The sequence below is a fragment of the Trichomonas vaginalis genome, chromosome I (genome assembly GCF_026262505.1).
Source record: "Trichomonas vaginalis G3 chromosome I, whole genome shotgun sequence".
Lineage (NCBI taxonomy): Eukaryota > Parabasalia > Trichomonadida > Trichomonadidae > Trichomonas > Trichomonas vaginalis.
Window position 1 is genome coordinate 17,222,889 of NC_067203.1, and position 15,550 is coordinate 17,238,438.

Consider the following 15,550-nt stretch of genomic DNA (forward strand, 5'->3'; position numbering starts at 1 on the left):
ATGTTTTTTTGAAAAAAATGTTTTGTTTTAAATGGTATGCCATTTCATATTTCTCATCTAACAAACAAGTTTCCCAACGGTCTTCTCCAACAAACTCAGCGTACATTTCAAATAAAATAAAAAAATGTTTTTTTCTTTACTTTACATAACCACCGGCTACCATAAGTCTTTGACGCCAACCCATACCAGCTAATGAAGGTTGACTTGTTTTAGTCTCCAGACTAAACTTTGGTTTTGGTTTATCTTCAGTTTTTGGTTTCTCTTCTTCTATTGGTTTTTCGTCACTTTTCGGTTCATCTGACTTTACCTCACTTGCTGGAACAGTTGTGTCGTCAACATCTTCATAAATATCATATGCCATTTGTTTTTGTTTTCCTTTCAACTTTTTGTGTTTGTTGTAAAGTTTAGAATATTTCGACTCTAAGTCAATGAGATGTTCTATAATGAACTGTTGGTCAGTGAAGTAAACTTTTCCATCTGTTGTCTCGAAAGCTCCTTCAGACTTCAATATTTTATTTGTGAGAGTCTGTTTCTTTTTTGAGATACTTGCCGTTCCATTTTTATGAAAAGTGACTTTGTAGTTAGGGTTTGTATTTCCAGACCTGGCACTTTCTATTATTGAATTTTTCTCTTCATCTGTAAGTTCTTTGACAGGTTTTGACAATGGTTCTGAACTTTTTGTTTGTGGTGTCAAATCTACCGTTTCAACTTCTTCGGTCATTTCATCTCAGTAAAAAATTTTAGTTTGGTTTTTTTCAACTGGTTGTTTAGGTTTTTTAAGTCGGTCTAAAACTTCCTGAGGTATAGGAAGAACTTGACAAACACGTGGTTGTGTAACTGCTGGAAGCCGACAAAGCCATCTTGAGCCCATTTGTCTCAATGCTGTATTGTTCATTTCATCTCAGTAAAAAAATTTACATTCCCCACGTTTGAGGCGGTTGAGGTTGGTTGTTGTTTACCCACTGTTGTGCATGGTTATATCCTCTGTTAAAGAATCTTTCACCTTGGTCCATGTAGTGCCCTGCTTGGTTATAGTAGTCATTTGCTTTGTTATAGTAGTTTCCTGCTTGTCTTCCTACATTGTCCATCCATCCTTGAACTTTTCCTCTTGTTTCAGGATTTGGAATAAGATTTGCTGCATCTCGTGCTACATCCCAACCTTTCTGTACGGTTTGTATAATAGGTTGTGCTTTCTCTTTCAGTATACCTAAGTACTCAAAATCTTCCTTCCAATTCCAAATGCACCTCTGGCTAGTGTTCCCACTGCGGGTAAAAATCTGGATGCGACTCCTGCTAATGCGCCAAATAAACCCATTTCTTATGGGTTAAAAATGACGAATTCAAACAAGGACCCGTATGTTTCTAAAGCAACAAAGAAAGCACTCATGGTAAAAATCTTTAGTTCAACACCAAATGCTTGGTTTATGGATATCTTGGAAAACATTCCGAGATATAGAGAAGATGGACCACCATATTGGCTAATATTTGTCGGTCAAAACACAAGATACTGTGAAGCCATACCATTATGGTCCAAAAATATTTTAGATGTGAAAACTGCTTTGACAATATTCGTTGACAAATACCATCCAACAAAACTGACATCTGACTGTGAAAGTTCTTTCAAATCAGACGATATTAAAAACTATCTGCGTTCAAAAAATGTAAACCAATATTTCATTGTCGACCAAAACCATTCTGCTCTTGGTGTCATTGACAGTTGTATAAAAATCTTAAGAGACTTAAACCAACCACAAGGTGGTGAGGTAGATGAAATGTCATATGACGACAAATATAGACACTTCTCCATGGCAAAGATGAGACAAGTTTTAAATATTTACAATACCCGTAAACAAAAAGGTTTGGGAAACCACTCCCCTGAAGAAATGAAAAACAACCCCGACTTAGAGAAAGACTATATATTTAATAGTTTAGTCAAAAGAGACAAACAAGAAAGAATGCCGGGCTTCAAACTTCAGAAAGGTGACAAAGTAAAAATAGAAATACCTAAACGCGACCCATATGAAAATACTATTGACTATGACAACAATGGGAACTCGACAGGTACTCACATTCGTGTTCGTAAAAATAGAAGAAAGTATACAAGAGAATATTATGAAGTTTTAGGCAAACATGGCAAAATGTACAGACTGCAAGCAGAAGATAAAACTACTATTGTCAGACCTCGTTTCAAACTTGTCAAAGTTCAAGGTGGTATACTTTCAAAGACAGTTCCTAACAAATATAAGACAACTCCTGACGAATATGCTAAAGAAGTTGAAAATGACGACTAAGCATTTCTATACCATGCGTAAACTGTCATGTAAGGTGGCATGTAGTCTTTACTTTGTCCCGTTGTTTGCGTATACCCTGAAACGCGATGTGTATGGTTTCCTTCTCCCTGTGTGCTACCCAGAAACAATTTATAGCAAACTGAACGTCGTCTTTAACATCATATCCTTTACCTTTTTTCATTGCTGACCAATCCCAAAATCTATGCTTATGCCAACCTGCTTGAGATGTACTTAAATCTATGTAGTGACTGTGCGCAGGTAAGTTTTCACCTGAAATCGTTTTACTTCCACCTGTTTCCTTTGAAGAGTTTGCACAATACAAAAACCTGTCGACTATTTGAGTCCAAGTTCCGAGACCAAGTACTACTTCTGGTCTGGTAGAGTTCATTGACGTGTAAATAGAACCTATAGGATATAGTGTTTGAAGTATTTCTGTCTTTAACGTTTGAAGCTCTGTTTTGTCAGCTTATCATATAAATCTTGAGCAGTGAATTTAACTTTGTTTTCATCCTCCATGACATAGACATTTCTACATCTAATGTCTTTATCCGATGTTAAACCTTCTGGAAAGTTAGGAGGTTTAAAATATAATCCACCCCCACCAGTTTCTTCAATCGTTCCTAAAATACTTTCTATACCAACAGTTGAGAAGAAGTTATGTGTATGTCCAACGTCACTTTTCCTGTTTAAGGTTTCTTGTAAGTTTGTAATATTTGCAATGGTATGTGTATGTCCAACGTCACTTTTCCTGTTTAAGGTTTCTTGTAAGTTTGTAATATTTGCAATGGTATGTGTATGGTTCTTATCTGCTTTAAGGTCTAAACATCCTGAAACCCATCCTGTATCGGCTTTAGTTTTTAAAATCTTTGTTGTCCGTTCATGGTACCATTCAACCCTTTCTTTAATTTCATTGTCTTTTTCATCCACATATTCCTTATCTGCCTTCTTCACTAACACACTAGCCATAAGTCCCTTATCTACCTTCTCCTCTAACTCACTGTTGACATATGTTTTGTCAGCTTTCTTTTCAAGGCTAACGTTTAAGTCTGTTATTTCAGATATAGAATGTGTATGTCCAACGTCACTTTTCCTGTTTAAGGTTTCTTGTAAGTTTGTAATATTTGCAATGGTATGTATATGAGTCTTTTTAGAATATTCGTTTTCAGCTCTTGTCACTTCACTTGACATTTTATTGTCAACATATGTTTTGTCTGCTAGTTCAGGATGAGTATGTTCTTTCGTTGCATATGTTGCATCTGCTCTGTCATGTTCTTCTTGAACTTTTTCAATGACATACTCTTTGTCAGCTTTGTTGTCAACATCTGCTTTCAAAAGAAGTTCTTTTATAGGTTTCTCGTTTAAAGTTCCTTTTGTTGGATTTATACAAACAGTATGGTTCTTATTGTCTTGAAACAGAAACTCGTCTGTCATTGGGTTTAATGTCAGTTTTAAGTTTCCTTCTTTCAATGACTCAGATATCTTAGAATAGTTTGAAAAGTTTGTTGTGTTCTTATTTAGAGCTTGCAAAATGAGTTGTCGGTTGTGTTGTATTTCTCTCATAGACGCTGTTTCATTCGACATTTTTATTCTAGATAAAATATGCTTTCAATAGAAAAAGAAAATTCAAGAGTTGCTACAACTAAACCATTAGATGAACTTTTTACGAATGTCGGTCAAAAGTTTGAGACAGAGACCGTAAAGCATGAAGGCTATCGTTTTGACTACCCACTAAGATGGTTAAGAGACCCATCCGTCACAAAAGCCATTGGCTTTCGTAGAATGAAGTTCATTTCAGAAGCCATACATGGTTTCCCATTTACGGTCGGTTTTGAAGTTCGATACTATAACAAAGAAAAACGTACGTATGAGAAATTTGTACAGGGAAAACTTTTACAAGTTAGTTTGCTTGTAAACTTAGAAACAACTCTTCAAGCTTTTCAAGAAAAAATAAACGATATCTATCTCGAATATGCAAAACAGTACAACATTGACGAAGGAGAGTACCATCTCGATATTTTATATGACAGGAAAAATGCAACTGTTAAAATCAATAGAATAGAAGACCTTGGAGAAGACGTTTATATTTCTATAAAATATAACAACTTGGCATGGTATAGATTTTTGAGGATGTTAAATCAGCCTGCAGAATATCCAGTACACCCGAACTTTTATGAAGTCGAAAACCCTAATGGAACATATGAAAATGTTTTCGACTCAGATGCTATTATAGTTCATGCTTCATTTTCTGGTGCACAAAACTCTTTTTTATGCTTGGCAAATGACTTTTACGAAAAACCTACAAAGCTATATGAACCACCGAGTGGAAGTATTTCAGACTTTCAAGTATGGTTTACAACAGATGGAAGAAAGAGAATAGTTCCATTATACCATGCGTTTTACTTAGAACTTAGTCTCATATACAACTACTATCGAACGGTAAAAATATAATTTTAATACGGTTGAGGTGTTGGATTTGGTTGCCAACTTGACTGTGGTGCAGGTTCAGGCTGTTGTATAACAGGAGCTTGTTCTTCTGGTTCAGGGTCTTTAGGTATAATACCAACGAACTGACCTACTCTTTTACCAATATTTTTGACTCCGTTCCAAATTCCTCTTCCGACAGATTTTATTCCATTCCATATACCTCTTCCAACATTTCGAAAGAAGTTTCCTATTCTTCCAAAGAAACCCATTTTACTATATGTAAAAATCTAATGTCCACCTAGTCTCTTACGTTTCCTGTTGAGTTCCATAGCATTTTTTAACTGGAGCTCATACATTCTATTTCTCCTCTGGTAGAAAACATAGTCTGGGTCAACTCCTGTGTTCGCGTCATCTGCATAGAGTTGTTTATATCCCACTTCAGGGTTTGTATAAAACTCTTTCCATCTCATATTTGCATACCATGGTGGTAAGCCTAACGCAGCGTCATTTGACATGGCAGTTTGCATTTGTACATCTGTTGGCACTTGACCATAGTTTGCCATTGCAGTTTGTATTCTAACTTCATTTGGAATATTCTCTGGGTTTGGTTGTCCAGGTTGCTGTGCATTCGCTAAGTTCTGTGCGTCCATTTAATATTAGATAAAAATATCTCTTACGAGTACATATGCTGAACATTTGCTGGTATTGGTTCATCTTCATATTCTCTATATCTTTCTGCCACGTCAAATAAGTAAATGACACAATGGAAAAAACCTAAAACAAGTAGTCCTATTTCAAACCACATTTAGTTACCAATAAAATTTCTTTGTTATGACACTTTTTCCGGTTTATAGGACCTCTCTCATATTCTATCTTATCGTATCTAAAATCATAGTCATGTATATCCTCTAACCATCTCATAACGGTTTCCAAACCACTTTTATCGGATGTAAAGTAAAAGCATGGATGGTTATGTAAAACGTCTAAAGTTTCTAAAGAGTCTCTCAAAGTCCAGTCTGCTTGGTATTGAAAATCGTATGTGTTAAAGAACGGCGGGTCTACTATAAAGAAAACATTTTCCTTGTTTTTATATTTTTCATACAACTCTGTCCAACGACATCTCACAAACTCTATACCCTCAGTATATTTTTCTATGTTCTCTTTGAAAACCTTTGTATAGTTAAGATATAAAACGTTTGACATAAGTGTTTCAATGTCATGAACTCTTATAGAACCACTATACAATAGTCTAGAAGATATACTATCCCAGTCAATATACTCTGCTTTTTTCAAAACCTCTCTGACAGTATTTTTCTTATCTAATGGTATACGTTCCATCTTACCTATAGGTATCTTTTCTTTTAACTCTTTCAATATTTTGTTTTGTCTGGTATATGTTTGAGACGGTTCATATAGTTGTCGAAGTCATTGCATATAATCTTTGAGTCAGGAAATACAGTATGGCACAAATGAGATATATAGAAACTTCCACCGAACAAATCTACAAATGTTAGACCATTCGGTAGTTTCTTAAGTTCTCTCAATAGAATATCTTTACATCTACTCTTATTTCCAAAGAAGGGTAACGGTGGTTTTGTAAAATTCATTTTATATACAATAAAAATGTTTTTACCCTGAAAAGTGACAGAGAAGTGACAAAACATCTTCGGGGCTAGAGGGCACGAAGTGCCTGGAAGCCCCAATACTTTTTTTTTTTTTTTATAATATGTCATTTTTGTTTTGTTTGCCAATTTTCGAAATCAGAATCAAATTCCTAAATATCATCACAGAGCCTAAATATCCAATATATGAGCGATAAATGAAATAAATTTCTATTTTAATATAGTGAATATCGAAATTTTCGATACAAATTCTTGTTATTTCAATAAAATTCTCGTTGAAACACAGCAAATAATTGAAAATACATATAAACTAACATGTGAAGAACATAATGAGAAAATATAAAGATATCTCATTTTTATTTCTTCAATTTATGACCAATTCCATAGTTGGTTAAAGAAATATCTTTTCATTCATATAGCAAGATGTTGATTTGCTCTGTACCTGAAAATATCTCTCTCCAAGATTTTTCTTGAATGCAATTTATGACTAAAGTTTGAATTGACTCTGACAATTACTCATTTTGAACTATGTAGCATCTAAAAATCCAATTAATTTCTGATGGTATTTTTCCCCGCCATATTTCACTGGATACTTAATTTTCCCGCCAAAATTCAATGAAGGCAGCGAAAGAAGTTCTAGCACTAGAGCTCTTTGATCCAGAGCTGGACAGTGCCAAGCTCACTACTAACATTGAAAACCTCGCAACATTCCTAAGCAAGCAACAAGCACCGTTTTCTCTTGAAACATTAAGACCAACAATGTCTTACCTCATAGAAACAGAAGATATCATGGCAACTCACGTTCCAGAGCAGCAGGTCGACTTAACAAGAGCATTCCTTTACGCATTCAATTTAACAGCACCTAATTTCCCAATATTTGATGAAGATTCGGGCCACTTACCAAGATTATACCATTTAATGGCTCAGGCTCTCCCACAGATCGAAGAAAAGGACGCCGAAGAGATCGAAAACCTTATTACCATCGCTAACGAAATTAATTTCTTCGTTCTTCCTCACGAATCGACATCTATCTCAGAAATTTTCGACGCATTATCCGAGTTAGATTGCAAGGCTTCATTGGTATCCCTCAAACACCTTATCAACGCTACAGATAGAATTCCTTTACAAGTTATTCAAGAAATTCTTGAACATCTTTCTAATGAGAAGGCAAAGGATATCATCAAAACAATCTCTACACAAAAGCAGAACGAAATATTGGCAAGTATCCGTTCAATTCTTTCAGGAGCTGAAGCAATTGACGCAACAGCCAAAGTTTCAGAGATTCTCGAAGTCCAACCCGAAGAATTATACGGTTCCCTTCGCGGTGATGTCATTTCTGAAGACAAAACAACACGTAGCGCTGCAGTTAAATTATTTACCAAAACATTGTCACATCAGAAGATCACAAAGGCAACAGTAGATTACTTCCTTGCCATCATTGGCCGCAATCGTGATGAAATGGAGGAGATTCGCTTACTCGTTATTCAATTCTGCTTCACAATTTTACACAACATCAAAGATTTCAAAGTTCCAGAGTTCACACCAGAATCCCTTATTACAAAGATCTGGGATGCCATCAAAATGGCCATCAATGATCCTTCTTCTAAGGTCAGATTAGCAACTGTCAAAGGAATTGCTAAAATGAAGTTCAATGAGATCAAGATGGACATCAAAGATGTTGCAACACGTGTCAGAGACAATGATCCATCCGTTCGTTCAAAGACTTTGAATTTATTATTGGAATTATACGCAAAGGATCCAGAAGAATACAAATGGCTTGAAGAATCCGTATTACAATTGTATCCATCCGACAAAACAGTTCCTTTAACAGCATTTTCCGTTTTCATTGAACATAGAAAATTAGATCAGATCCTTGAAGGCATCGAAGATAGAAGACCATTATTGTTAATGCTCAAGCATACGAATATCTTCAGAAGTTTGGCCCAAAGATACAAAGACAAAGAGATGAAAGAACAAATCGAACAATTTGTCCCAGTACAAGTCATTAAGAAGGCCATTAAGCACAGTCCCAAGTTCTTTGAGAGTGCCCTCGACTTCAAACAGAGAAAGCGCCTCTATAAACATCTTAAATCAAAATTAGATAATGAACAACAGGCAATTTTACTTTTAGGATACTACCAACCTATGCCAGCCTTACCAAATGATATTTTAGAATGGGAGAACACGACATTTGCCAAAGAAATGGCAGAAATCTTTTATTCAGATTTCGAAGAATTAATTCCAGACATGACAAAGAGGATGTCTCCAACAGACATTGCCGTATTCACCAAACTCGACAAGCTTGATATTCCTAGCCTCCCAGATGTCCTTAAAGCACTTGCAAAGGCTACAAATACAAGTGAAAGATCCGAAGCTTTAGAAGCATTTTCTGTTTTGTTCAAGAAAGGAAATGAAAGTCTTCTGAGGCAAATCAAGTTTTCCAAGGACGAGAAATTGGAAAAACTCAAGTTCTATGCTAGAATTGGTGTTGCAAGACTTGTTCCTGATGATATTGTTGACGAAATCAATGAAAACTATGAAGAATTCGACAGCGAAGAAGCTACATGGGCTTTGAAGTTATTCAGTTGTTTCGATCCAGAAAAATGCATTTCTTTCCATGAGAAAATGTCAGAAAAATTCCCTTCAGAGACATTTGATTCCTACATGAAATGCACGTCAATCGAAAACACAGACATGTACAATGAAGCAACAAAGCCAGAGACATTCAGAAAATTCGCTTCATTGATGCAATCATTTGAACCAGAAGTCAGACAGCATTGCATTGAACAATTGAATTTGGCAATGAATAATCCACATACGCCAATCCAATTCCTTTCTTTGTTCGCGCTTTCCGCTACAGATCCTGTCAAAGCAAATGTGAAAATGGCTGAAGAATATCTGAAGAAACAAATCCAGTTCAGACGAGATATCATGAAGAAATACAAAAACGCGTCATCACAAGTCAAACCGATCACCGTTTTGCCATATCTTATTCACATTTTAGCACATCATCAGGACTTCGAGAAAGACGCTCCTAAATTCCAATCATTTGCTTTGTACATCAGAGCTTTCATGAAACCTTTGACTGAAGGAACATCGAATTATGAGTCAATCATGGAAGTTTTGAGACACATGAAATACGCAGAAGATATTGATGAAGACTACACAGAAAACATGAACAAACTTGTTGATGTTTCTCTCAGTGTTATTCTCGATATCGTTGGCGGAAAGAGTTGGTCACAAACACAGACACCGGGAGAAGTTTTGCTTCCTCAAAGATACTTCAAACCATGTGAAGATATCGATAGAATCAAAACAGATCTTCTCAAAATGAACTTCGATATTATCAAGTCGCCTGCGAAACCAAGCAAAGTCTTGAATGCTGGAATGAGTCCTGCACGGACAACAAGAATGAAACGTCGCGGAAAGGATATCAAAGAGAAGGAAAATAAGGAAGAATCAACAGAAGAAACAGAAAAACCAAAGAAGAAACGCGGAAGGAAGCCAAAGAAAGTTGAAGCTTCTTCTGATTCTGATAAAGAAGAAACAAAGACAACTTCTGATTCAGATTCATCATCAGATTCAGATTCATCAGATTCTGGATCTTCTTCTAGTTCTTCAGAATCAGAGAAAGAAGTTGCAAAGACACCAAAGCGAAAGGTATCTAATTCAACAAAGAAGACACCAACAAAGAAGAAACAAGAAAAGGAAACTCCGAAATCACCAAAGAGAAAACCATCTGCTTCTCCAAAACGCCAGAACAAGAAACAAGAAAGTGATTCAGAATCAGAGTCCGAAGAAGAGAAGCCAAAGAAGTCTCCAAAGAGAAAACCATCTGCTTCTCCAAAACGCCAGAATAAGAAGAAACAAGTAGAATCATCTGATGAAAGTGATTCAGAAAAAGAAGATGAAAAACCAAAGAAAAGAATGCCGAAAAAGAAGAAACAAGTAGAATCTTCTGATGATGAGAAATCATCTGATAAGGAAGAAGAGAAGCATACAAAGAAGTCCACAACAAAGAGAGGACCTAAGAATAAGAAAGAAGAAGAAGAAGAAGAAAAGAAATCTACATCAAGAAAAACAAATAAAAACGATGAAGAAAAAGAATCTAAAGGAAAACAAAAGAAATCTAATAAGAAAATAGAGGAAGAAAAGAAGAGTGAATCCGAGGACGAAACTCCAAAGAAATCACCAAAGAGAAAACCATCTGCATCACCCAAACGTAATGCGAAGAAATGAGAAAAATCTAAATTTGAATATTAATAATTTTATGTAAAAGTTAACACAAAAAATAACATTTTTTTTATTCTTAATTTTTATTCCACTGCTTTGTGAATAGCTCTTTGTATATGCATTACAAGTAGAATTTGATTACAAAGGATCATCATTTAAAATATATTCACGATATCAAAACTGTTAAAATAGAGTTTGCTTTTTTTCCCCAATAGTTTAATAATTAATGTTATAAAATTTATACTTAGACTCATGATCACGAATGAAATATTGAATCATTTGAAGTAATCTCATATATCAAAAGCTTTCAGTAATCCTATATAGATTTCATTATTTTTCAAGAAATAACTTTTATGAAGCTTCAAATAAATCATGAAAGAAAAATATTATAGAAGTTTTTATTGATTTTTTAAAAGAATTTAAAATTTGAAAGAAATCAATAATTCAGCAATCCCGAAAAAAGTTTGATACTTAATGCAATAGATTTAATAAAATGAAGAATTTGTTAGAATATAAGGGAACTACAACTGATTTTCTTCTAAATATAATCAATTTAATATAAAATGATATGTATTTGCATGTAAAAAAAATACTTATAATAGAAATTTTTAAATTAAAATAAAAACAGCAATACTAGATATACCTGGTAATGATGAAAAACTATTCTGCTTGCATGATGCTTCTTTTTCTGGGCAAATCTCAACAAAGGCAATATCTGGGATGCCACGTTCTGTAAACTTACTTCGCTTGGTTTTCATGCATTGAATAGAACCACAGTTCCGAAGTTTTGTACAACCAGTGAACGCATCCTTCCAAATAGTAGCAAGATTTGATGAAGGAATATATAAGAAAGAAAGACTTGTGCAATTCGTGAATGACATATATCCAATATCTATGAGCCGATCACCATAGAAGAGAACTCGAGTCAAATACTTGCTTCCCATGAAAGCATAGTTTCCGATTGACTTCATTGAAACAGGAACAATAAATGTTGTAATTCTAATTGATGGGAAAAATGTGATCAGAATTGTCTCATTGACATCAGTCAACGCTCCATTGTTGTAAGTATGGTTCTCACTGTTCGATTTTACTGTGTTAAGATTGTCGCAGTCGAAAAATGCACCACCATAGATATTTCGAAGTCTGCTGCCTGAACTCAGAGTAATCATAGACAACGATGTACAGCCTTTGAAAGCAAATGAACGAATTGTTTCAACTGTGCTCGGAATTGTGAGCGATGTGAGACCGATACAATCCATAAATGATTTATCATCAATAGAAGAAATACCATCATTCAATGCTAGATAATTCAACAATGTGCAGTTGTTGAAACAAAGTTCTGGAATACTTTCAACAGAAATTTCGACGTGATTTAATAAGCTTGATTCGAAACATCCAAATCCAACTTTTGAAAGAGAATGAGAAACATCAAATGCGCTAAGTCCACTCATTGTGAAACTATACATTCCGAGAATACTTATTTCTGTATTTTGGAATCCAACATCACTGATGCCGAAGCAACTACTGAATGCATAATCCCCAATGGTAGTTATTGATGATGGCAATTGAAATTCACTTAGCATAAAACAATTGCTGAAACAATAATTTGGAATATATGTGATTTTGTTTCCCATGAATGTTACGGTTGTTAGTTTATAGCATGAATCAAAACATTTATAACCAAGTGTTGTCAAGCTGCTCGGCAATGTTATCTCAACTAATGTTGAACTTGAAAATGCACTTTCTCTGATTTCTGTCAATGAATTCCCATCAAATGTCAGTTTCTTCAATTTTTTCCCTGAAAATGTTCCTGTTCCAATGATAGTGCATTGAGAATGAATTTTCAAGGAAGCTTCAGGATCTTGGCCAAAATAATCAGTTAGTAATGTATTTTCTTTTGAAAATAACATATCATCTACAGATAAAAAGTGAGTATTTTGTGATGTATTTATTTTAAGAATACAATTTCCGAATACAGATTCTCCCAAAGTTGTTAGAGATGCAGGGAATGTTAATTGCTTCAAACTATAACAATATAAGAAAGCAGAATTCAATATTGTTGTCAATTTTGGAGGAAGATTAATGTTCTCTAAATTTTCACATTGCGAAAAAGCAGAAGCACATATTGTAACAATATTATCATCCAAAACAACTGATTTTAAATATATATTGTTGGAAAACATATTTTCTTCTACTGCAGTTGATGTTTCTGGGAACGTGAAATTTGTTATTTTGGTTTCGCCTAAGCAATATCTCGAAAAAGATATTGGAGTTGAAGGTAGAATGATATTTGTTATTGGCACTCCACGAAAGCATGACGCTGAAAGCTTGGTTATTGTTGATGGAATGACAAAAGTATCTGTTAAATTTGGTGAAACACAATATATCGTTGCTTTATTATCTGAAAAGATTACTAAACCTTCTGATTGATATACTGGGTTGTTTTCATCAATTTCAATTCTTGACAATTGTCTGCATCTTAAGAATGAACCAGCATCTAATGATGTTAAGTATTGTGGAATGAAAATATAAGTGATCATGGAGCTTTCAAAGGCGGCATCAAGAATTCTCTTTAGATTTGATGTTCGTTTAATAATGATTTCTTTTAAAGCTGAATAGAAGACAGAACCATCTTCCCAGCTAAATGCATCAATTGTCTCCACAGTATCTGGTAAAGTTATTGAATCTAAATTTGAATCTTCACAAAAGCAACCTGCACAAATTGTCTTGATATTTGGAGGCATTTGAATGCTTTTTAAATTCGTGCAATGAGAAAAAACGGAGTTATTTAAGGACATTAACTGTGTACACTGTTCCATGTCAACTCTTTCGAGTGATGTATATGAAAAACACCATTTACAAATATATTGTACTTTGCTAGAAACATCAAAGCGAATAGACTTGAGATTACTACGACACTCTTTGAAAGGACTAGATAATTGATTAGTTCCACCTGAAATTTCAACAACTGAAGTTGGAATTACAAAATCACCACTTAATCCAGCAGGGGCACGAACTAAACGGCTGTAATCATCTGAAAATTCAACACCATTTTCATCAAATCGATTACAAATTAAAAAGAAAATTAAACTAAGGAAACTAAATTAAAGTCTATCTTTTGAAACCTTAAAAATTTGCCACATAGAATTAATATTTGAATCAAAAATAATCGTTGTTCACATAATTTTCACATCATATGATGAAACTCATTTCTTCAATGTTTGAGCTGATTCTTGAAAAATTTCAAACACAGTTTACAACTATTTAATTTTTTTAAGGGCGCATTTACCACTTTCTGACATTTTCTCAATTTTTTTGACACACAAGATTTGAATCCCAATATTCTAAGGTCAAAAGTTAATATTTTTGGTTAGGAGAAAGCAGATATAAATTTCTTTATATAACCTAATATGGCTGCTATACTTTTCTTTTATTAAAATAAAGATATATTGCTTTTTTCATAGCATGTCAGAAAGTGGTAAGTGCACCCTTAAGTTACACTCAAAATTGAATTAAAGAGCTATGCTTTTTCCCCAATAAAATTTGGGAAATCTGGTAGATTTGGGTATACTCCTTTCTCAAAAGCCCAAAAGTCAAAATTACTTTACTTGAAATCATAAAACTCAAATCATACTACAAGTTTTATGATTCACCATAAAAAATATAACTTAATATTTTGAAAGAATCGGAGACTCTCTATATATAATACAAATATAAAATACAAAATTTCAAATACTGAATAAATTTTGATCATGCGAAATTCTATAATTCTTTATATTGTGATAATATGAAAACAAAAAATGAATATAGCATTAAACAAGCTATTGATTTATTAAGAACTAGCAAGTCTTTTATTGAGATTGATATTTTTAGTCAGATTTTGCAAATTTAGATATACAATTTAATCATTAACATTATCTTTATGAATTATAAGTTTTTGAGGTTGAATTGGCCAGTTCTTTTAAGCTTCAATTTCCATTCTAAGCATTTGGAAGGCAGCAGCAATTGCAGCTGATTGTACGCGCTCAGGAGAACCTTCTGCCAAGCATCTTTCTATTTGGGCTAGTCTTTCAATGAGATTTGCTAGAACAAGTGGTGGAAACTCCATCAAAACGACTTGGCTGTGGAGTTCACGGATAACATCGAGGAGGGAAAGTCCGTTGTTGAATACTTGGTCGTTTAAAGTGTTCAAGGCTTCATCTAATGGCTTATTAATTAATTGTTCGAGAGTTCTAGCCATATCTTCAGGTAACGGATATCCAGAGCATCTGTAAACGTTTGCCTCTGTAATATCTTTTGTATTTGACATAGATGTTGTCTGCATAAGATTAATAGAACGACGGAGATCGCCAATGCCAAGTTTGAGCAGAGCTTTGAGACCTCCTTCGTCCATGTTAAGCTTTTCTGCATCAGCAATGTGTCTAAGGAATTTGGCTGCATCTTCGTCTGGTAAAGGCTGGAAACGGAATTCCGTGCACCTGGAACGAAGCGCTGGGATGAGCTTCTCAGGGTAGTTGCAGATTAGAATGAAACGTACATTTGAAGTAAATTGTTCCATGATTCTACGTAAAGCGGCTTGAGCAGCGCCAGTCATAGCATCTGACTCATCAAGGATAATAAGCTTGATCTTTGGACCAAATAAGCTTCTTGAACTTGCAAAATCTTTGATTCTCATTCTAACAGTATCAATACCACGCTCGTCTGATGCGTTTAACTCTAAAACTGACATTGATGTATCATTTCCGTAGAGTTGGTGCGAGATTGCAATAGCTGTTGTTGTTTTTCCGGTACCTGGAGGTCCATGAAAACACAAATGCGGTAAACAGTTCTTATCAATGAATTTCTTGATAGTACTAATGCATGCTTCATGGCTAACGACATCATCTAACTTAGATGGACGATATTTTTCTACCCAAGGAAGTACGTTTTGCGCAGTCATTCTTTTTTTTTACCAAATGAGGAAGTTTAGAATTTTTTTTT

General features: G+C 34.5%; 8 protein-coding genes and 2 pseudogenes across 10 annotated transcripts, besides 3 other annotated features; 2 read left to right on the top strand and 8 right to left on the bottom strand.

Moving 5' to 3' along the window:
- Positions 1 to 3,322: part of a mobile genetic element that runs on past the window's edge.
- On the bottom strand, positions 137 to 721 carry TVAGG3_1000780 (phage tail repeat-like family; the record flags this gene model as incomplete). The annotated part of the gene is made up of 1 exon (XM_051254302.1): positions 137 to 721. The coding sequence occupies one exon, from the start codon at positions 719 to 721 to the stop codon at positions 137 to 139; it is 585 nt and encodes a 194-aa protein (XP_051079876.1).
- Positions 741 to 895, bottom strand: TVAGG3_1000790 (uncharacterized protein; the record flags this gene model as incomplete). Its single annotated transcript, XM_051254303.1, has 1 exon — positions 741 to 895. A coding segment is annotated over one exon (155 nt), but the record flags the coding sequence as incomplete, so codon positions are not given.
- On the bottom strand, positions 915 to 1,315 carry TVAGG3_1000800 (annotated as a pseudogene). Its single transcript has one exon. A coding segment is annotated over exon 1 (401 nt).
- A 568-nt stretch (positions 3,323 to 3,890) lies between the features above and the next one.
- Positions 3,891 to 4,739, top strand: TVAGG3_1000810 (uncharacterized protein; the record flags this gene model as incomplete). Its single annotated transcript, XM_001328999.1, has 1 exon — positions 3,891 to 4,739. One exon carries the CDS (start codon positions 3,891 to 3,893, stop codon positions 4,737 to 4,739), a length of 849 nt encoding a protein of 282 aa, XP_001329034.1.
- A 2-nt stretch (positions 4,740 to 4,741) lies between these two features.
- On the bottom strand, positions 4,742 to 4,984 carry TVAGG3_1000820 (serine threonine-protein phosphatase family; the record flags this gene model as incomplete). The annotated part of the gene is made up of 1 exon (XM_001328998.1): positions 4,742 to 4,984. One exon carries the CDS (start codon positions 4,982 to 4,984, stop codon positions 4,742 to 4,744), a length of 243 nt encoding a protein of 80 aa, XP_001329033.1.
- An 18-nt stretch (positions 4,985 to 5,002) lies between these two features.
- TVAGG3_1000830 (uncharacterized protein) lies at positions 5,003 to 5,365 on the bottom strand (the record flags this gene model as incomplete). Its single annotated transcript, XM_001328997.1, has 1 exon — positions 5,003 to 5,365. The coding sequence occupies one exon, from the start codon at positions 5,363 to 5,365 to the stop codon at positions 5,003 to 5,005; it is 363 nt and encodes a 120-aa protein (XP_001329032.1).
- Positions 5,366 to 5,504: 139 nt separating this feature from the next.
- TVAGG3_1000840 lies at positions 5,505 to 6,322 on the bottom strand (annotated as a pseudogene). Its single transcript has one exon. A coding segment is annotated over exon 1 (818 nt).
- A 618-nt stretch (positions 6,323 to 6,940) lies between these two features.
- TVAGG3_1000850 (cohesin subunit Pds5) lies at positions 6,941 to 11,114 on the top strand (the record flags this gene model as incomplete). The annotated part of the gene is made up of 1 exon (XM_001328996.2): positions 6,953 to 10,576. One exon carries the CDS (start codon positions 6,953 to 6,955, stop codon positions 10,574 to 10,576), a length of 3,624 nt encoding a protein of 1,207 aa, XP_001329031.1.
- A 64-nt stretch (positions 11,115 to 11,178) lies between these two features.
- TVAGG3_1000860 (uncharacterized protein) lies at positions 11,179 to 13,651 on the bottom strand (the record flags this gene model as incomplete). The annotated part of the gene is made up of 1 exon (XM_001328995.1): positions 11,179 to 13,314. One exon carries the CDS (start codon positions 13,312 to 13,314, stop codon positions 11,179 to 11,181), a length of 2,136 nt encoding a protein of 711 aa, XP_001329030.1.
- A 192-nt stretch (positions 13,652 to 13,843) lies between these two features.
- Positions 13,844 to 13,876: a mobile genetic element.
- Positions 13,877 to 14,032: 156 nt separating this feature from the next.
- Positions 14,033 to 14,064: a mobile genetic element.
- A 354-nt stretch (positions 14,065 to 14,418) lies between these two features.
- On the bottom strand, positions 14,419 to 15,517 carry TVAGG3_1000890 (DNA replication; the record flags this gene model as incomplete). Its single annotated transcript, XM_001328994.1, has 1 exon — positions 14,532 to 15,509. The coding sequence occupies one exon, from the start codon at positions 15,507 to 15,509 to the stop codon at positions 14,532 to 14,534; it is 978 nt and encodes a 325-aa protein (XP_001329029.1).
- Positions 15,518 to 15,550: the final 33 nt, after the last annotated feature.